We start from the raw sequence: 22,504 nt of genomic DNA, 5'->3' as shown, positions 1-22,504 counted from the left end.
GTTGTTCATTACCTAAACTCTTAATCAGAGTTTTGATCTGAGTAATCTGAATATTTTTTATGAATCTGGGAAAAAAAGCCAAAATGCAGAAAATGTTGCAATTTATCAAGTGTAATAGGTTTTAAATGCTTCTTTAAAAATACGCACATTAAGAAATGTAGTTGAAGAAAGTTAATCATAGTGATCATAATACGTAATGTCTTATAATATATTCTGTTTTAAACAAAAGCATATCTATATTTTATTAAACACTGTGGTCATGGATGAGCCATTATCTCCGTCATTATCCTAATAAGCTTATTTTAAAATAAATTAACAGGCTCTTAGTGATCAGACGAACAGTGCATTTATTATATGAAGTCCTTTATTCACCCCCAAGGACTGCTCATTTGTTAATGAGAGTCTGTCCCAGAAAAGTCATACATGCCTTGCTAACAGACATGCTCTCTGGGGTTGAGCACACCAGAAAAACCTAAGAATGAAACACTGTGGCATTTGACCTAGACATGTGGTGAGATTACTTGCACTGCAGACTTTCTACACCAAGCCATTTCATTCATTCATTTCTTTTCACTTTTGCTGTGAAGTTTCGAGCCAGCCTGGACAGATGTTGTGTGTTTGTTACTTGCTGCAGAAGATTGGTCAGGCCTCCGTGTGGTTCTCTCTCTCAGGCCTTCCCCTCACAAAGCTTCCAAATGCGGATATTTATGTTTGCTCCATTTTGTGCATAGTGTTTTGTCATGGTATATTATATGTCAGAGTTGCTTTCATTAGCATAGCTTTAATCTTGTGAAAATGCTTCTCGGTTAAGCTAACGGTTTGCATTAATTGAGTGAACTTACTGAAGAGTACATATCAAACGCTTCAGTGAAGAGTGAGCTGCATGTGACATGCTCTGCTGCCCACTGTGTGGAGCTGGGTTACAAAAGCCAGAATTTGAAGATCTGTGTTCAAGACTATACTATACTAGTGGAGGTAATCCTTAAAATAACCTTGACCTAGATCATTTAGTGCCTTATATGTGATCAGGAGAACCTTAGTTTACTCTAGATTTTACAGGGATCCAGTGCAGCTGACATGCAGTAGGTTTTATATGCTGATGGATATAACATTATTGTTCCTGCAAAGTTGAAATCCAGTCATTTGATTTCATTGTTTTTTTTAGTGTTTTTATTTTTTTCAACTTTTAAAAAGTTGTATTTGGTTTGTTGTTGCTGCCAATACTGTGCTGATTCCTGAGTTTTAGAACTACCCCTGTTCAAGTGTGTCAGCTCAAGTGTTCTCAGTTGGACTCATATCAGTTTATTATAAATATCAGTTTATTATGCAAACATAAGCAAGCAAATTCCTAATTGAGGAAAGACTGTATAAAATTATGTAAAATAATATATTTTGATTAGTATTATTGAAACCAAGAACCAGCTTTCTTGTTTAGAAAAAAGTCTAAACAAGCAAGCAGATCAATTACATGAATCAATGAGCTCCGGTGATTAAGGGCCCAGTTGGAATGAAAATCAGCAGACACAGGCTTTGGAACCACAGCCTTAGAGAGTTTTAAGTGCTTGAAGCAGGTTCTTTAATATTATTCATTTTGTGTGTTGAAGGCCAGAAAGTTTCATTTTTCAGTGTAGAACATTTCTTTAAGCCTAGTAATATCCCTAGATGCTCTTCTCTGGTCAGAGTCCAGCACGACAATATCTTTTTTTGTTAAGTGGTACCCAAAATTCTGTATAAAATTGTGAGACCTTACTTATGTGATCCCATCCCTTGATTTAAATTCTGCTTTTTTAATGTACTGCCCAGTCCAGTTCTGGGGATTAATAACATTAATAAAGAACAAAAGCACCGTTTAATTTTTCTGTGGCTTCCACAGAACCGACATTTCTAAGTGCTTCACAGTGTATTGACCAGGACTGATGGTGGTGTGTCTTTTCCTCTACAGTGTGCTTGAGGTTGGTCTTGCCCATCTGGGTCACAACACGTGACTGATATTCTCTGGTGACCACTCACAATGGACAGAGAAGAACAGATCAGTAGATCATGCCAGTTACCACGTTTCCACAAATGATATTTCCATGCCAGCACGGTGCACACACCACAGGGTGATGCGAACGAGAAACGGTGTCACTGTAACCATGGCAACTGCTGTTGTGTCAGAAGCATCAAGTTGCAGAATTTAAATCAAGTTTTGGTTATTTTAGTGATGGTTTTCAGTTCTAATTCTCAGAAGAAAACCCAAAAGTGAAAGGAAAAGCGCTGTCTTGGTGGCAGAGTTTGTATTTCTTTATGGCACTTTCTTAACTGCTCCTTCCCAACACCGGAGAGACGTATTGTTTCTAGTGGCAGTAAATCAGCTGCTTTTGAAAGTCTTATCCCCATGTTTTTATAGACACTTTAATTTTCTAATCATCCCGCGGTGCTGTCTGTTAACAGTCACAGCTAGCATCAGGGCTGGAGGGCTGCCAGCATACCTCCTTTTAAAACTCACAGGAACAGTGTAGCATGCTTTCACAGCAGTGCCTGGGCTCTGCTGCTGTTCCAGGGAAACATGCTGCATGAGTCTAAACAACACCCGTCCATACTGGCCCCAGTTAACAGTGAGTGCCTCTGTTTCCAGGTCAGTTCTAGTGTCCATCTTTCCACTGCTTATTCCACACCATAGCGCACTCCAGCAAATCCAGGTGACATTGTCCTTTAATAAAGTCAGGATCCTGCTACTGTAATTTAAAAGGTGGGAATGTTCTGGACTCGCATTTGTGACTTGTGAAGCAGTGACCAGCAGTGACTTGGCTGTAAGGAACTATTTTAAGAGCATTCTTGATTGCTCTAAGAAATGGTCTCTGAACAAAGTCCACGTCTCCACACGTGGGTGTGTACAGTATGTGTGCTGGTGTGCCCAGATACATTTTTTTTCCCCAAAACTTTCAAGACTATCGCTAGATAAATAGCAACTCTAAGACATTCTGAATTTTAAGAGCAGGAAAAATGTATTTGTTATGTTTATTGCCATGTGCTCTAGAGATCCAAGATGGAGTGTAATTGGTTGCCCAAAAACCTGTAGAGAACACAAGAGGCCATAAACGTCTGTATACTGTAGGCTTGGCAGTAGCTTAAGCACCACTCTGATGGCGGGGAGATTGGTTTGAGAGAGTGTTTCTGAACAAGGGAACAAGGCAGCTCAGAGGTCCTTGCTTCTTCTTCATGATGCTGACGTTTACTGAGGGGCAGAGCGGCCACCTCTGGGCCTCAGTGGGTTACTGTGCTGACCTTGATATTGTGCTGGGAGGCAGATTACTGCCATCATCATTCCTAGGAGTGTGCGGCAGGATGGCTGAGTTGGTTTAAGGCGGAAGAGGGACGCATGAGTAACTGAGCTCTGCAGACTGAAGAGGCTGTGACACCGGGTCACTGAATTTCAATTGCTGAGCAGAAGAGCTGCTTTCCGTCAGTTCCGATCACTGCCTCGGAAACAGCAGAGTTCAGGAATGACTGCTGATATTCACTGTAGGTATGTGAAGGAATGTGCTCAGAAACAGAATGTTTCAGTTGGATTTTGCTGCAACTTTGGCGATCAGTTTCAGTCCCCCTTTGTATTATTGCCTCGGCTCAGGAAGCCTGCGCCGTGTGCGTTGTTCGTTTTTACTGTAATCCGCTCAAACACCTTGAGACGAAGCTGGAAGTGGCAAAGTGATTGCCTGTAATTGAATAAGTAGTGCATGTCCTTTGGGGCAGAGTAATCACACAATTATGGCTTGTATTGATTCATCGCTTTATTAATAATTAGTTGTTATTGACTGGCCCTTCAGAGTGTCATCAGGGTAATTTTCCAGTCATTAGGATGCTAAACCAGTTGTAAACAGGCTAGATACAGTATAGGAAATATCTGTTTCTTTAATGGCAGTTTGTTTTTACTTTGCTTTGAAGTTGCATTTAAAAGACTGAAAAAAAAGCTGTTAGCCAGAGATAATACAACCAGCTGATGTCAGTCTAAGGGTTTTAGAGCCCTGTCATGCCTGGTTAAAATAAAATCTCTAAGGATTCCGCAGTCTATTTGAATAGGTTCAGCTGAAAAACAACTCCTCTACCAGTACTGTATCTAGAACTTGGCCTTTGGTGTATGTCTGCATGAAGGTGTGTTTTACACAGAAAATCATAAACACCTTATTTTATTAAGCTCTTTTACAGTATACTGTAAATATGCATAGTTTTAAGTTGACTTCTGGCTGGTACAGAAAATTTTGAGTTTTTGTTTCTCAGTGAAAGGTGCTACTGTATGTAAGTTTGCTTGAGACTTTTACAAATGTCATCTTAGAGTTGTGTCATCTTAATGGACATTTATTTTTCCTGAAACTGCTGTTTTCGCTTGTCTTTCTTGGTTCCTGAGATTGTTTGAAAAGAAGTGTGCTGTTTGGCAGTGAAAATTATTTTTCAGAACTGTTTTTTGCAGAACAATAGCAAAACCTCTTTCAGTGCAGATTTAGATTGAAGACAGTGATTTTTCCTGTATATTAAACACGACAGAAAATGAAAAAAACATAATTCCCCCTTCACTTTTGAATACTTTTTCTGCTACTGCAAAGGCTTTGTTTGAACTCACAGCAGAAAGGGAGGGCTGTAAAAAAAAGTTAAATAAAAATCAGAGCCCTGTAAAAATAGGGCAAAATCCTCCCAGTAATAATTAAGCAAATTAGAATCCTAATTATCCTTAATGCACTTAGCTGTGCAGTGAGATGAATCGTGCAATTCTTTCTGGAATATTACCGTCGAAGTAAATAATGTTAAGTTTGTGCTGTAATTGCATCATATGAAGTATATTAGGAGAGCTTGTCTTAAGGGAGCAATAAATAACGGATGCTTCCAGGATGATGGTGACAGCACTAATGGCTCCTTTTCCAAAGGGAACCTGCTAAGTTCCCATCTGGCAGCACGGGGCCAAGCTGGGAGTTCTTCTGTCCCGGCCTCCTGCGCCGAGCTCCGGCACGACCGCGGGGAGAAGCCGCAGGTGAGTCACGGAGGGGACGGCGGATTTAGGTTGTAGCGTTTGACCTTCCTGCTTAACCTGCTTTTTGACGTCGCCGTGTAGCAGCGTGACGTCTGCAGGCCGCTTTTTACCAGGGGCAGCAAACAGGGCCGCTCGGAGGTACCCATTCTTGCTCACGTCTTTGCCCATTAAATAGCAGCCTCGGTTCTGCCTCCAGTCCGCACTTTTGTTTGCTAAGATTCACACTAGAATTTTTTTTTTAATTAGTGTGTTTGTTTTTTTAAAAAAAAACATGCCGTGAAGCGTGGCAGGATCCCCCGTGCAATGAAAGTGATTTGTTTTCGTCATTTTGTGCTGCTCAAAAATGATCCGAGTTCTTTCCATCTAAACATGAGAAAGATCACAAGTGAGTGGAGGCCCTTTGCCCCATGCAGCTTGTTATGTAGTCACTAATTGACCCAAGGATTTCAACCGGCCATGTCTTGTCACTTTCTTCCAGTCTCCTACAACTGACAGGTTTTCCTTTTGTAGCCGCTGGTTTGTGTTTTACTCTTGATTCTGAAGTCTTCTGGGTTGGCTTTTTCTGATGCCTTTGAGGATTTTAAATATTTGTGCCAGGTCTCTTCTATAGTCTCCTCTGTTTAAGCCTGACTCTTCAGCCTGTGAGTGTAGAAAAAGCAAGCTCTTCTTTTATGTGGTCACCAAACTTGTACCCGGTGCAGTGTGGGCTCTGAGCTGCTGCCTGGCGAGCTGTATGTCGGAAGCAGCTATACGAGGATGAGCCAGAGGATTGTTCTGTGTTGCTGAAAGGCTATTCCTGACATGGGCTGGAGTCTCATCTTGGTGGAAGCGGAAGTCTCATTCCTTCTGCCTGCTTCGTGCAGTAGAAGCCAGGATCAGCACTGGCCACATGAGCAACTCAGCTCCTTGTGAGCACGTGCCTCTCTTTTCGCAGTTACAAGCAGAAAAGCAGCTCAAGTATTATTAGGGGTAGAAATAATTACGTCTGGTGAGGTCCTGCAAGATGCTGAGGATCTCCAGGGAGCAACCATGTGCATAATTAAGTAAATGTTTGTGTTTTGCTTCTTTATTCATTTTGTCCCCATTTTGCATCTTTTATAAATTGGCTTCATTTTTCAGTCGGGTAAAGAGGCAGGCTGGTATTTATGCAAACTGAATTAACTAAGCTAAGATATCAATTGCATTACTCCTCGTCACGCTTTGGCTGCTCTGTGCTTTTTTTTTGTTTGTTGTTCCTAGCAGTGTAAACAGACTTAGCTGCTATGTGCAAATCTGTCTGAAGTGCTAATCACAGTCAAGAAACACACTGCGCCCAGTAAAAGATAACTTTTCAAAAAACTTTCCTTTTATTACTTTCTCAAAGAAATGCATTAAGTAATCAGCCGTGTTTTTATTTACGCAACTGCACAGTATACTGTAAGTGCACAGAAGTTCAGAGATCTCCTGCGATTCTTCAGGAAGTGACCAGGTGAAATATGCAAGACTGGTCAGGTTCTAGCATACATGTACCGATCAGAGAATCTGGCAGACATAACTTTGTCTCTTTATGTGCTTTTGCAAAATCTGTCCATCTATACAGTACATCTACTGGATTATCAGAAAACTGCTTTTTTTCTGGGAATGAGTCACTACACCTCAGACATCATCCCAGAATCATATGGTGCAAGGTGGGACTACTCTCTGGATGGGGCACTAGCCCATTGCAGCATACAAACACCACATTTGGAGACAATAGTTCACCTGGACAGCTTGTGTTTGGAAGGTGGGAGCAACCCGTAGCATCTGGGGAAAACCCATGTAGACAAAGGGCAAACATGCAAACTCCACACAGAAGGCACCAAGCTTCAGAACGGATGTCATTCCACCCCAAAACACACCCTGCCTTGTGCTATTCGTTGGGCTTCACGCAAACAGTAGGAGGGGGTATCTGCATTTGTTCCATGAACCGTACACACAGAGGACTGCTGCCAAAGGACTCATTGCAATGCACAAGACTGAAACGAAAGCCTCACAATAGCTGTAAAATTGTACTGCAGCTTTCCGCACATAATTATGGCTGCTATTGTCGATGAGCACAATGGGGCATTGTTCACTCTGTAGCAGGCAGGAGAGTGTCGTAGATGCGTGCCTTTTTAATCTGCAAACAATAATTGTCACTGATAGCTGCAATGAGAGAGGACTGGCGTTTAGATGTGTGTGCAATTAGTCTGAGTGGCAGTTTGCTCGATGGCTTTCCTGACTCTTGTCGCAGCTCTCCTCCATCGTGGAGAGAGGCGACGCAGAAGCAAAAAAAGCACTCCATTGAGATAATGTCGTTTTTAAGTAAGCGAACACAGAGCTTTCATATCAAACGTTTGCCCTGGTCTCGTCTGCACAAGAGTGTGAGATAAATGTTTCATGTTGGAGAGCTTTGCATGGAGAGCTTGTAAGTGATTTAGTCTAGTCATGTCAGTGTATGAGGGCAGCATGGTGGCCCAGTGGTTAGCATTTCTGCCTGGTGGCGCTGGGGCCCTGGGTTTAATTCTGGACCTGGGGTGCTCTCTGCTTGGAGTTTGTGTGTTCTCCCTTTGTTTGCTCTGATTTTCTCTTACAGTCCCAAGACGTACTGGATGGTTAAATGACTTCTGGGAGAACTGGCCATGGTGTGTGTCTGCCCAGTGATGGGCTGGTGTCCAGTCCAGGGTGTTAACTGTCCTGCACTCTGGCTCCTCCACAGCCCTGTATTAGATATTGGATGCCACTGTATGGTAAAAGCTGCTCCCCACAGAGCGATCTGTTACGCAGACGCGTGCAGTGTCTGTAGCTCGTAACCAGGCAGTCTTCAGCCCAGAGTTACCCGCTACTCTACGTCGCCACAAGTGTTTGAGCAACCCCACGAAATTTCTTAGTGCTGCAGGTTTTTATGTATAAATAAATGTCAGGCTTAATAATTCTAATTTATTTCAATGTATGTATTTTTATTGTAAGTTTTTTTGCAATTTATGCCCTTTCAGTTCCCCATGGCTTGTGCTGCATCTCTGCCATGGTCTGGCATGTTGGTTAGAAAAACTGTGTTGTGCACGGGCAGGTCTGTGGAGGGAGGAAAGTGTACAGTACCAGATCTGTACCACAGCAAGCAGCCAGCCGCCTCCACCAAGATTAACATGCAATTTATCCTATTTTTACTTCCCTTTTCTCCCCGGTTTTAAATCCCCCCTCCAGTCATGCTGCATGCCGCTTGGGACTTGTTTCTGCAGCAGAGCTCTGGAGAGCGGGAATCTAGATTGCTCTCCTCAGCTCGCAGCTCGGTGCCCCCAGGCCAGAGCGTCGCCGGTGCTGCCTCTTCCTGGAAAGCACTCCTTTGATTTTCCAGCCGCGAGTTGGGAGGCTTGCTGATGCTGCAGATAATTAACTGAAGCTCCCGAGTCAGGAGCCATGAGGTTTTCCGTGGATGGAATATCGCGGGATTCATTTTCCCTGCATTTCATTCGCTGCTCCCCTTGTTGGTCATCAAAGACAATCATACGGATAACAATGGTGTTGATTCGTGAATACAAAGCCAGGCTGGTTATTCTGTGATAGTATCTAGAGAGCAGAAAACGCCTGACGTTACCCAGTCATCACACTTGTGTACCTCTCAGCTGATAGAGTGCATTGGAGGATTCCAAATGGCGAACATGTGGCTGTGTTTAATTGATCAATTTGTTTGTTCATATCTGTGTTTCGTTAATATGCAGTTTTTTTTTTTTTGCTGCTTCTACATAGAATTATAAATGCAGTACATTTTTTTTTCCTTCAGTGTAATTCTTGTAATGCTTCCTGACCTGCTGGTTCTGGGTGAGAAAACAAATGCATTTGTCCAGTTTTGGGAATGTTTGGCATTTCAGTTAATAAGAGCAGAAACATTAGTGTAGGATCTGTAACCTTTCCTGGGAAAACAGCAGTCTCTTTGAAACAGAACGAACTGTTTGGTGCTTTTCATAGCCTTTGTAATAGATCAAAATAAATGGCGGACAGAGAGCAGGCAGGTTGTCTCACATAGGATGCAGGGCCATCATTTTGCAGCAATCGATCCACTGCTGATTTTACACATTACAGGGCACTCTTGATGAAAGAACAAGGATGCTGTCATACTGTACATACTGTACCTACTGTATGCAAATCCACTTAAAATAGCATATTTGTCAGTGAATATGTCCTGTTTACTCACTGGCCAAAATACTTTGAGCCCCCACTGGCTCGGATGCAGGCCTCTGCAAGCATCAGAAGCAGTTTGAGGTGGTGTGACTTTTACAGTGACTGCAGCCCAGTCCCATTCTGTAGTTCTAGCAGGAGTGCCTCCAGCTGAAGTTGTGACAAGGGTAACAGGTTGGTTATCAGGGGATTGTTCCAGCCAAGGTACTCGTCTGAGCCCTTTAGCCAGCTGTGCATTGCTCGTGTATTTGACTGGGAGTCAAGTGAGTGGCTAGCAGCCAGCAGCCTGTAAAACCTGAAAAGGGAACAGAGTGTGTCCACTACAGGTTAGGTGATCACCAGCATGACTGCGCACTCTTTAGAAGTGCATGGTACACATTGGTTAGTGTTGCAGTATTTATTACCATGGGGAGCAGTGCTCTCCTGATGTAGGCTGCATCATTGCTGTTACCGTTAATTATTGATGCCCTTCTGCTACGCCTGTCATGGGCATCTGTGCGTCTCTCTGGCAGATGTGATGGGGGGGGGGGGGGGGGAGAGAATGTGCATAGTACTCCTCTGGCAGTAATGGCTGTACCCTGGGAATGGGCAGGGGCAAGGGAGGTTTGCCTACTTTTCTGTCTCAATATCTGCTTAGATTTGCATTGCTTTTGTTTGTTACTGCACATTGGCAGAGTGTAATGCAGAACCTCAACATTTTATTTTTCTCATTTGCTGCTGAGGTCTGTGACGTAGAGCGATGCTGCGACAGTGACTCCAGTGCATCTCTAAACAAGAGCAGACGTGACACTTGGATAAGATGATGGTATCCTTAGGCAACTTGGATCCAGTGCCTTTCTCTTTTGCTGTGCGTCAGAAACCTGGCGAATTCCCCTTTTGAGGACCAGCATGCGGTGTACAGCAGTGTGCACTCCTTCGTATTGAGCACAGCTGGAGAGGGTCCTTCTGTGGTGAGCACATGAGTACTACTCGTCTGTGGGATCAAGGAAACTCTTTCATCTTGCAGCCACTCTCACTGCAGAACAAAATGCCTGAGATTTGAATTTTCTTCCCTATAGGTTATGCCTGCTTGTTTTTTTCTCAGCATTGCAGGACAGGTTATGCCTATCTCTGTTAATTTTTAAACTATTTTTCAGCTCATATGTTGCCTGGCCTGATGATGCCTTGATATCCTGGCTTCTTGCAGGAAATGGCTGAATGAGCGCTTCATTATCAGTTAGCTACTAGCTTCCAAACAAATTAATGAGTTAAATGACCCCCTTTTGGTTTTGTAACCTTCCTAATGTTCTAAAATTGGAACTTCAGTGATGACAATGAGAAAAACTGTCTGGGGTACGATTCACAGTGCTGTTTCATTGCGAGGGACTTCGCTAACCTGGTTAAGTGGTGGCAAGAGTGTGTAGATGTGCACACAGAGGGGACTATGCTGGAAAGAATCATGCAGCATTCTTTTTGAATACATTCTAAATGCTCTTTTCTTATTGGCATATCTTTGTACGTTAACCAAGACTCGACCTGTAAGGTTTGCAGTCATAGAGGACTGCAGCCAGGTGACCCTCTAAATCGTAGGGAAAGTGGTCTTCTGTGAATGAAGAAGGGGGTGTCTTCATTGTCCCTGTCTTCCAAAATGTCCGAACCTCTGACAGTCGTGCACTCCCTCATTAAATGAAGCGCTGCAAAACTGCTGAATGGAGTAAATAATTATTCCGATAAGTGGCTGTTGTGCTTTATGGCGGATTACGAAACGTACGTCTCTCAATTGTTCAAAATGCTCCTCGGTGTGAAATGACAGGCGCAGGCGATGTGTGGAGAGAGTCGTTCGCTTAAGTAATTTGAGCTCGGGAAAAAAAGACTGACACTCGGAAAAGTGCCGGCACTGGATAATTAGATTTGATCATATCTGGAAAGTAATTCATTCAGCGATGCATTTTGATAGAATTTACATTATCGCTGTAATTTATTCTTTCATGCCCTTGCATAATCACCAGTTGTGCACTTGGATCACATTACCCATCTGCTGGAGTCTGGGACTTACATTTGAGTTAGTGGGCCATTCCCTGGAGATTTCGAAGAAACTGATGAAAATAACATTTCTACAAAACAAAAGAGCGCAGCAGAGGAACTTCAGGCAGGAGGCCGAGCGCCGTGGACAGCTGGGCTCAGGCAGCGGAGGGAGGCAGAGCTGCGTTCTCAGACCTTGGGGAGAAGCTGAGAAAAAGGGGGGAAAAAATAAACCGGCGCGTTTCAAACAGGGCAGTAAAGCGGGGAGGGGGCGCAGGCGAACACACACCGCTGAAAGCGAAAATAGAGTTCCTCTTCCTAGACGCTAGGGCGGGGGGGGGGGGGCAATGACTTCTTTGCTGTGGAAGCGGGATTCCCTTTTGTGGCATCACAGCAGAAAACTGAACCAAGACACGAACAGAGGGTCAGGAACTAGAGCCCTTTCCGCAGCACTGCCGCCAACACCAGACTCGCGCCGTCCGCGGAGGACACCGTCGAGAGCGAGACGCCGGAGTACTTCAATAAAGAATACTTTATTTCACTTCTTTTTTTTACAAATACAGTTTTTTTTTTATTCAGGAATCGAAGGTTTGTTGTTTTCTTAAAAGAATAACTGTACAGTTTATAAAATTAGTACCACAGATCGACTCTACAAAAGGAGGGTGGAGACAGAAGGGATTTGGAGGTGTGCTGGTAAACAAAATCCTGATGCATTTTTTTTAATATGTCACGCTGGGGAAAAAAAAAACGTTTAATTGCACTTTTTAGTTTATGTACATGTGCCCATATCCAGTGATACGAACTAGTAGGACATAATTTCTTTAAGAACTGAAGTACTACTACAGAGCAGAGGGTTTCAATCTGGGCTACCTGTTTAAAAAAATTGCATGCTGGCAGCAGGTGTCCAGAAAAGGATTTTATTTTTTAAGAAACAATAGTGCATATCTGAATTTGTATCAGTACAAGGCCTGTGCAGGTATCTGTTCAGACATAAAAAATATACAGCACTTCCAGGGGGAAAGCTGAAATTAAATTAAACTTTCCAGTAATTCCATATTCAAGCCCACATATTTAAATAATAAATAACTGTTTGATTCTCAGTTACTTCTTGTTTTTTTAGCACCAAACGTCATCGCCCCACCTAGGGGTGCTGTTGTACCCCTGAGCAAAGTACCACACCCAGATTGCTCCTAATGAATGGGTGCAAATATGAGTTGCTTTACATAAGTGGTGGCAAATCGCAGTAATATTAGCAAGAAGTTTGGTATTGAGAGCCTCTTGGCCTTCCTGGTAGCAAGCTGCAAGTCGCGCTGAGTTTTAAGTTTTGGAAGTGCTGTTAATGGCGAACATGCACCTTTTCTGTTGTACCAACTGAACAACATGCATGTTTTCAGCGTCATTACATTATCCCTCGTATTCAACCCTCTATGCTCTCTCCCCTCCCCAACATAAAAAATATTTTTATGCTTTAGCACCACTGTTGAGTTTAACAGTAAGAAACAAATCAATGCACAATGAAAAGCGCAAAAAAAAGCAAGATTAGCATACAGTACGAAGGATCCTTGAGGCAATGTTGTACTGGTGTCAAGCTGCACTTCAACTGAAGTCTGGGACTCCCCAGGCGAGACACTGAAACAGTCAATACTGATCACAGGTTTCAAACTAGCCCAGGTTAGCAGATGTATCTCACAGGAGAGAATGAACGTGTTGCCTGCTCTCACCATGGGCAACAACACTGTCACGTGGTTGCAAACTGACTGGAAACTGAGTGTGTTCTGGGTCTCACTCCACACCCCAAGACTTGAATTACTCAACTGACTCTTTTTTTTGATTGCACATAAGTACCTCTTCTTTGCAGGCCTCATTTGCCTGTTTTTTTACAATGATGATACATTTAATGAAGCACATCTTTTTATTGTGTCAGCTGTGGAAGACTTTAAAAAATGCAAAATATGTGCAGATATCACATAGGATATCTAAGCCAATGAGGCACCCTAAATTGTGACATCCCCTCACTTTGAGGGTTGACAAGGACAAGGTAATGGACAAGGTTGTTTTGCTTTGATACAAAACACCTTTTGACCAATTTTTGAGCATTGTGCCTTTTGTGCAGCACAGGCATCTGTCTGGACAGAGCACAGAGAAACCTGATTGTTTCTGCAAAAAGTAACATATTCCTTTGCTCCATTTAATATGCGGGATATGTTGCTTTTTGCTGCTGTGTGAAGTTTGTCTTGCCTGTAAAAATGAAAAAGAACTCCAGTCGCTGTGCTGTATATAATTGCTGTAATTATCGGTTTTAATCGGGAGGATTTCAGAATCTTCTTTTAGGGGTTTAAAAATAGCCAAGCAAATTGTCTCTGTGAGCAGACACAAAGTAACACGAGGAACAAGAACTAGGCTGTCGATTATCCCATAATAAAACGTGCATGTGCAGTGGTGCCCCGCCTGTGCAGGGCGCTGTCCAGTCACCTTGCTGCCCACAAGATCAAAGTCGCTTGAATCCCTGCTAGACGTGCAGTGGTCATGTCCCAGTGATCTCACATCTGTGGGCCGACAATTTCTTTCCTTAGTTTATAAAAAATGTAAAAAACATACCACAAACCCACCACAGAATAAAAACAACAAAAAGATATATAAATATTGCTTGTGGCAATCACAAATGTCTTTTCTTTTTTTAACAAAAAAAATCAGTTTATCCCTTTTTCTCTTCCTTAGCCGTTGAAGCAAACAGGACCGAGCTGGAACCCGAACTTCTGGTTGTTGTTGCCAAAGTCCATAACGGTGACATCTTTGATGGGAAGGGGGTCCGGTCTCAAAGAGTTGATTTTCAACACTGAGTGTTCGTAACCTTTCCGGGACTGCAAAGTAAGTAAATGGGAAAAGGGTTTTTCACTGGTTTGTCTCAATACTTAGATTAACACAAGCGCACTGCTGTGAGCAATGGGGAGCTTCCAAGCTGGTTTTCACAAATAGGAACAACTTGTACAGTCAATTAAAGACTGAGTTTCAGGTGAGATAACAAGTAAGACGCAAGCCTTGGGCTCCTGAGGAAACGTGTTTGCCCTGAGTGCAGGTAGGGAGTGAAGTCACACACTGAGGATGTGGTTTTGTGTCACTTGGTCTGGGCTTTCTTGGCAACCCCTGTGACTTCCCAGCTCCCTGCACAGCAGGCTCGTGGCGCCCTTCATGAGGGACAGAGGACCTGTCTGCTCTTTCTCATGGGGTGGGTTGTCACTGTGATCTAAGATGTTAAGACGATTGATGATTCTAAATGTAGAAAAGCAGGACCACCTCAAGTGGTGCACTTAGTTAGAAAAGAGAGTTAAGCAAACTCTGTCTTGGGTAGAATGCATTCATTTCTGTGCGTATGTGCATGCGGACAAATGCTTTGCCACTGGATTGTTCTGCTACGCTTCGTTTACTTCAACTTGATCGAGACCGTAACAATCAAAAATCTTTCCGAAATGCAGTGAAGGCACACGTGCGTACCTGACAGCCGTCGTACACCGCCTCAAAGACAAGGGGCGTCTTTGTATAGGACAGCTCCTCGTCGTTGATGCCCTTGAAGCGCAGCGCCCTGCTGTGGCTGCTGGAGGTAGTGTCGTACCAGCCGGCGGAGTTCTGGCAGTGGTAGGTGAAGGTCTGGTGAGCTGTGGCGCTGAGGAGCTTCAGGAAAGTCAGCTGGACCACGTGCACCGCGTTCCCATCTGCATCGATGTAGGAGAACTGCACAGGGACACAAGACAAATTCATTTCTAGGCCCAGTGTTTCAGTTGCACTTCATGTATTTTTTTAGATAGGGACATTTTTGTCCTTTTAGAAAGTGCTGTGCATGTCCTGCTTGTCAGAGCACTGTATACAAAGCATGTGAGGAAAGTGGACCAAAAAGTGCTCACAAACTGAGCAAAGTGCACAGCTATACACACTATAAAAAATGGGTTCAGTTAACAGAATTAGACTTTCAGGCCTGGATTTATTTACTTTACAGACAAGACGTCTGAGAAAGTGCTTTGTGAAAGTGTGTTATTTTAATAACAGAACTAGATCCCCTCCATGTGTTTTGAAGAAAGGAGGATTGGAACTGTTTGGCTCAGATCTGTCATTAAGCTGCTACGACGCTTACCTGGCAATCTATTATCATGAGATAAAGCCCACACTTGCTTTACTTTAAAATTAGTTACAGAAATGCCCAATAGGGGATTCATTTACAGACGAAGAAATGTCTGTCGAGCATAGGATTATGCCAGGGACACTACTGTAATGGTTTCGGGCTCTGGCCTCCTGACTGAAGGGTCGGAAGAGAGTGAAGGCAATATACAGCACAGTGCTTTACCCAGATTGCCTCAGCAAACCTGGCTCCATAAACTGATTTTGCATGTTAATCAAGGTAATCGTAACCTGTCAATCTGATGGATGAAACGCCGGATGGAATTGGTTTGTCAGTGTTCAATCCATCCGTGTGAAAGGACTGTACCTGTTTTCCTTTCCTGAACTCGCTGAACCAACTCCCAGGTGTTTCCCGATTCCATGCTGCCAGCTTTACCTGGTCAGAGGAATACGTGTCAGTTTGTGCTAAAATGGACATTGAACAGCAGACATCAGCGTCAGATCTCCCGTGAATCGAAGTAGCTGTTTACTCACCGATTCCACCCTCTTATCGGGGAACAGGCAGGTCTCCCCCTGAGCAGTAAAGTTACAGAAAACCTTGAAGGAGTCACGGTGGCACCCCTGGTTAGGGTCGATCCAGTACTCCCCTGCGGGAGGAGAAAGATGCACGAGCAATAAGAACATAAGAGTATCCATCTGATTCTTGAAGGAAGCCCAGGGTATCAGCTTCAGCAATGTGGTTGGACTCCTACCGCCTTTTGTCTAAAAACTTTGCCTCCTAGTTCTTGTGGGACGGAGAAGGCACATTTCAGACTCTTACAATCCTCCGCTTAAGAAAGTACAACACATTTTTGTTCTTGAATGCCCTTAAATTTAATTTCTACTTAGATCCCTGGTAGTGCTCTTTTCAGTGCACTGTGCACCACATCCCTCCACAGGTCAGAGCAACTTTTTCCTTTCTACATAGAGTGTGTTTGAGTTTAAACCTGAAATCATAAATAAGAAGAGGTGGACCCTGAGCAGCCAGGCTCTGGGAGATTTTAATGAACAGCAGAAAGAGACTTTGGATTTAGAGTAAAGAAGTAGCTGACCATCCTTGTAATCTGGGTGGCACATCTGCAGCTCCTTGCAGGTGCGTGCTGGGCTCTCCTGGGTCCCCAGAGGCTTCCTCATGTGCTCCACGTCAGCCTTCATGGAGTTCAGGGAGGCGAAGACCTCCTCCATGCCATCGATGAAGTCGCTACCCTCCTCCGCCAGCTGGTCACCCTGTACTGTGTCCTCGGTGTGCCGCCGCCTCTTCTTCCTGCCCTGCACCGGCAGAGGCTCAATCATCTGGGCCGGAGGTCCCTGCAGCAAAGACGTCCCACTGATGATCACATCCAGCATCATAGGCATCCCCTCAATAGGGCTAATGGAGAGCCACAGCCCTGCACCTCTCATAGGGAACTCAGACCCCTCAATGTTCAGACCTATCAAGACAACTTAGTCTTTAAGACCTCATGTAGAATGAAAACCAGACAACCCTCTGAATCCCACGGATAAGTAGATCACCTTTTAATTCATCATCTTCTGTAAAAATTTGGAAAAGTCAACTAGTTTAACTGTGAGATTAGTTCAACTAGCCATAACACCTTAAAATTACAAGCAGTTTCCTAATAAGTCCTACTGTCTTTTCCTCATGTTTCTGAAACGCTTCACAACAAAGTTGAATCATTTGCTGGAAAAATACCTACAGACCATGCAGGTTTGACATTTTTTTTTCTAATAATCTCCTCCATTTTATAATTCTTCCCTTTCACTCTGCTCTCTCTTTCCTCATCTCTGTTCTCCTTTCCCTTTTTCTCCCTCTGATGTTTCATTCTGATTTTATAGAAGGCCAATTAAATCACTTCCTATCTCTTTCTGAATGACAGGGAAATGAATTTGGATCTACCCTTCACACTCACCGGGGGTCCAGGGGGGCCTGCAGGGCCTGTGTCTCCTCGAGGGCCAGTTGGTCCCTGAAAGATAATCGCAGAAGACCTGAGTGTCGTCTTCAGAGAACAAAAGAAGACTTTCTTGTACTTCCTAGCTAGTACCTCAAAATACAAAGGCACAGACAGAAGACAGCTCTGAACAGCGCCAGTTGTGCCTCAGTGCAAAAGATCATTCAACAAAGAAAAACTATGGAAACTATTTTGCCGAGGTGCCAACAGAACGGACTATGACTTCACTGGATATTGTACGTAGTTATTGAGCTTTCTAGAGGTGTTATCCTGTCTGAAAAGCACAGAGATTACATACCGCGTTTCCTTTGGAGCCCTTCTGCCCAAGAGGACCCTGACAGAGAGAGAAAGGAAGGTTATGCCATGAGCAAGGGATTCAGGTTCGAGAGAAAGGGCGACTGTTACATTAAACATGTAACTGTAAACAAAGCACAACAACTGTGTTGGGGGGAGTCAATCGAGGCAGAACCAGGTAGGAGAGGTGTGAAACGAATGTCTGGGTAGATGTTGGTTATATAATGTCATGTTTACTTGTACTGCTTGCATTTTTCGTAGGTTTCTATGTGTGTAAAACATAGCCGCGTTGATGCGAGACAGTTTTGATTATAAGTCAAAACTAATAATCTATTAGTTAAAAAGTATCATCGTATTGTAACCGGGAATGAAATTAGCTTAAACACGTCTCCTTGTAAACCTTGTAAAGCTGGGAGCATGGAATAGTATATATTGTTGACTTTACAGCATCAAGGCTGTAATAGAACAAGGCCATTTACAGTATTTTATTACTTTTAAATAATATGCAAAATGGATCATTTGCTTCTACAAACTTTTTGGGGGGGCTTACAAGCTTTATTCAGTCTGACTCAAAAAGGTGACAAGAAGAAAAGTACAGTTTGTATTGACTTCAGTTTAAAAACATCTCCATTATGTCATTTTAATCAGTACAGGCATTTTACAACATTCCAGTGGGGTTCTGAAGTACAGAAACCTGGAGAGGTTGGAGCCCCTTTAATTCTCACATGTAAGGGGAATGAGATACTTACAGGCAGGCCTGGGGTGCCAGGGGGACCAGTGGGGCCAGGAGGACCAACAACACCCTGCAACACAGACAAGCCAGTGACAGTGTCACCCCATGATGTCAGTCTGAACCTCATGCTTACACATGATATCTTCTATAGATGTGCTTCTCACTCCTGCTCCTACAAAACCCCAGCATTACAACGGAGCTCTTCACCACTGAGGCTGATCGATTTCTGCTTGGTTGTTCAACTAGTAATTAGTGTGAACCCTGACCCCATCTCCGGGGTTCACACCTTCTTCCACTGTGTGGCCTTCCACTAACTTGACCCCTGCTGAACACAGGATTGCTTTTCTCCAGATGTTTGTTTTTGGTAAACTGTCATCCCCCTCTGTGTCTGGACACCATTGTCTGTCGCCTGTTAAAGAGCTGCTCACACAGATACAAGGCAGCAACCACTTAAGAAGTGAGGTGAGAAGAGACAGCACTGGTTTTTGCTTTCTATATTTTTCAGCTAAATGCCCGCTGCAGTGTATTTCTGAAACCTTATACTGAGTGCAGAAATGGGTTATTACCATCTAACTAAGCAACAGGTTAGCGTTTACTCAAGAAATAAGACCTTTTCAGCACACTCCAGTTTCATGTTTCTGGAGTTATAAAACTGGTCTGCAATTCAGAGGAGTTACAGGGAAGTAGCTACCCGCTAGCTCTTCTTGGCACTTTAATGTTTTCCTGTGGTCCCTGTGCTGTGGTTCAGCACGGTGGTGCTTACCTCATCTCCCTTTGGTCCCTGTGTCCCCTGGTTCCCTGGCAGGCCCCGGTCCCCTTTCTCCCCCATCTCTCCTGGGGGCCCGATCAGCCCAATGAGACCGGCATGACCCTGGGGGGCACAGTGAACAATGAACAGGATGTGCCAGATCTCACCTGCACGCATCTTGCCGAGCGACCCCTATACCCCGCAAACCAGTGGCACCCCTGACAGAATTTTTCAGGTGGTAGCAGGAGGCCCTAAAGTGTTGGATAAGCTGAGAAAGGAAAGTTCTAAGGAATCGCAGTTCCTTACAAGAGCAGACTCCACCCCCACCACGTCCTTGACTCTTGACCAGTCTTCGTCGTTGGGTTCTGTTCTGGGAGAGGGAGGCTCCGTTCAGCTCTGGCACCGTCAGCGCTCCTTCTGCTTTAACTCCGACAGACTCAAAGCCATTCTTAACACCGCCCACGGCACTGTGCAAAGCCTGATAAACCTCTAACACACCAGCGCACAACTCAATTCCACCTCTGTATACCCCGCATTAACAGCTGCTTCCTATATCACCCAGACTCTATTCAGTATAAATACAAAATGGGAAACTAAGATTGTATGGGCTTAGGCGTGTATGCTGAAACATTAATATTTTCTTAACAATTTGGGGAATCGATAAAAATGGAAAACAAAATCTTAAGATAATTTAAGTTATAGAATTTATTCTGATTTAGAAAACTGTGTACAATTTTGGTCACTGCATTATTAAAAATAGATCTTGCGGCCCTGTAATCAGTCCAGATAAGAGCCACCAGATGTAGCTATGTCCTGCATTGACAGGCGGAAGCAACTGAATCTCTCTTGCACTGATCAGAATAAACTGCGAGGAGACCCGATGCACGTATTCAAAACCTTCAAAGATATCAACATTCAACCCAGATGACTTCTTCAGAATCAACACAGAAACATAAACCAGAGGCCACAAGTGCAACCTACTGTATGTGGAAGTGCATATAAAACCAAAGAATAGGGGACACTTTACCTACTAAATGAGTTAGATTGTAACTTGCAAAGAAACAAGTTAAATGTTTATTCCAGCTGAAAAGAGAAGAAAGGAAATAAAGTTTCGGCTGTATAGCCTTCTTCGGGTGTGAGCAGACTGTAACTTGTTTGTAACCTTATGTTTATGTTTATGCTAAAATGTTACTAGGTTTATATTAATGACTTTGAAAGTGTTATTTGCAACCCTTAGACTAACGTAATTTTACAAAAGACATAACCTATTTTTTTAAGTGTAAATGTAAAACATTATTCAGGATGCTTTTTCTAAGAATCCCCAGGGACAATTACAATGTTTTATTTTGTTTTTGTCTGTTTTATGATGAGTTTTATTTACAGTGTGCTTGGAACTGTAATTGAAAATTCAGCTTTTGTAGCTCTGTGCTGCATCACTCACTTTGGTGAGTTTACAGTGGTTCCTTGATGTTTGTCAGTGGGGAGGGAATGCTGTCAACAGTGTGTAAAGGCAGTTACTCAGGGCTGGGGAATCCTGGGAGAGTGGCAGCAATAAGACGCTAAAGACAATAGTAAGCTGCCAGCAACCCAGGTTTCCACTTATGGAAGATGCAGAGAAATGTGCCTCTAAGGCTTTGATGCTGGTGAAAGGTGAGGGGTAGCACCAACATCGGTAATGTGAGGGTGCTTGCCGAGGATCTACGGCTCTGTTAGCTGGCCTCTGGTGTAAACTGCGACACAAAGCACGACAGGGGAGAGGGAGGCAGACCCACCTTGTCACCTTTCCTTCCTGGATCTCCTTTCAGCCCCGGCAGACCAGGAGGACCCTTGAAGCAACAGAAGCAGATGGACAGGATGACTTCCTCATCACTAAATCACACGGGGTTGTACTCTCTTACTGAACACAGGGCCTCATCGTCCAGTTACCAGGGTTATTTTTGCACTGTAGCATTTCATTTCTAAAAGTCTTTATGTTTTGTTCTTGGTTTTACTGGGTTTTAGTTATGTGTATAATGTGTGTGCTGTTGTATAGCACATTGAGTTTCCAAATAAAACCATTGTTACCATTTTGACTATTATGTTAGAAGAATGCATGCAATATTTTCTGTGCTCACCCTCTGGGATGCAGCAGAAATCTCATGACCTGTAGTACCCATATGGGCAGAGGTCTGATGACCTGTAGTATGTGTATCAGGAGAGGTCTCACAACCTCTGGGGACATACAGTAGCAGAGGTCACATGACTTTTAGTATGCTTTGCTGCGGATGTCATGACCTTTAGTATAGTTGGTAAAGGTCACCACAACCTGTAGTACTGTCAACACGGGTCACATGATGTTTAGTACTGTCGCAGTAGTGGTCACACGACCTTTAAGACGTGTATCAGCACAGGTTACATGAACTTTGGGACACAGCAGAGATCACACAACAAACTACAACAGTGTCTCCTAAAATTCTGTCCACGGTGCAAGGCTGGTTACATTTTCTCATTGACTTCAATAGAATCTTCACATAACTTCACACTCTGAAGTTGATTGAGGTTGACCGTACCAGTGGTCCAGGAGGTCCAGTTTGACCTGGAGGTCCATTTAGCCCTTGTTCACCCTGGAAAAACAATGACAGGAGTAGCAGAGGTCAGCAAGGGTGTCCTGAAATCAGTGTGAAAAGAGCCTGAGGAGCCAGAGCTTACAGCCCAACTATTTCTAGGGTGTACATTTATTCCAACTTGTTTAACAGTTTAGTTTATATGAGGACACCACTCTGTGGCACATTGTTCACAGCATGCTGGCTCAGAGTCACTGTGCTGTTGTTTTTACTCATGTTCAATAACACTCAGATAAATAACAGAATGCACTTGGTATCAGGTTTCCAGTCCTGTTGTTTATAATGTGATCTCTGAAGGAGACATGCCAAAAAACCCTTCAGTCTAACTTCTGTTGCTTTTCAACAAACTGTCGATTTGTACAGCATGGAGCCCGGCTTCCTGCCATGATGAAAGTTGAAGTTGCGCAGCTGTTTGAAAAGAGCAGGCTCCGAGCTTGTGCACACACCGTGGGGGCAACTTTCTCAGGTGATTTTTCCCTTAAAACATCATGCAGGAAGAAAAACTCCGCAATATGTTAAATCTCAGACATCAATTCTACAGTTCATGTCCTGTCCTGTACTCCTCTTTAAACCCACCACACAGACCAGACCTGTTTATTTACTGTGCAATACAAGCCAAACTGAAGCAGTTAGAGGTTTCTTAGATATGTTTTTTTCCCCTCTAACAGCCCTTCAGGCTCTTCTGTGCATCTCGTCAAGAGGCGCCTTTTTCTGACAGAAGTGGAAGAGAAAGAGCGACTCTTGAGACAAGAGGGGAAGAGGTGTAGAGAGCTGAAGGTGGCTGGGAGAGCTGTGAGAGAGTGCTGAACTCGGGCAGGAGACAAGGAGCTTGTTTCTAGCTCCAGGTGGGTCTCT

General features: G+C 43.7%; 1 protein-coding gene across 1 annotated transcript in view; it reads right to left on the bottom strand.

Moving 5' to 3' along the window:
- Positions 1-11,721: 11,721 nt before the first annotated feature.
- LOC148820749 (uncharacterized) overlaps positions 11,722-22,504 on the bottom strand; it is a 115,869-nt gene continuing 105,086 nt past the window's right edge. The window contains exons 56-66 of the mRNA XM_088931864.1: positions 21,596-21,649; positions 20,819-20,872; positions 19,062-19,169; positions 18,315-18,368; positions 17,570-17,605; positions 17,233-17,286; positions 16,378-16,633; positions 15,821-15,933; positions 15,654-15,722; positions 14,669-14,905; positions 11,722-14,037 (exon numbers count right to left, since the gene is read on the bottom strand). Of these exons, the coding sequence (XP_088787990.1) occupies positions 13,891-14,037; positions 14,669-14,905; positions 15,654-15,722; positions 15,821-15,933; positions 16,378-16,633; positions 17,233-17,286; positions 17,570-17,605; positions 18,315-18,368; positions 19,062-19,169; positions 20,819-20,872; positions 21,596-21,649 (1,182 nt within the window). The 3' untranslated portion in view covers positions 11,722-13,890. The remainder of the gene's footprint in view (positions 14,038-14,668; positions 14,906-15,653; positions 15,723-15,820; positions 15,934-16,377; positions 16,634-17,232; positions 17,287-17,569; positions 17,606-18,314; positions 18,369-19,061; positions 19,170-20,818; positions 20,873-21,595; positions 21,650-22,504) is intronic.

This window comes from Atractosteus spatula, chromosome 14, assembly GCF_055471065.1.
Source record: "Atractosteus spatula isolate fAtrSpa1 chromosome 14, fAtrSpa1.hap1, whole genome shotgun sequence".
Lineage (NCBI taxonomy): Eukaryota > Metazoa > Chordata > Actinopteri > Semionotiformes > Lepisosteidae > Atractosteus > Atractosteus spatula.
This window is presented reverse-complemented; position numbering and strand designations above follow the sequence as displayed.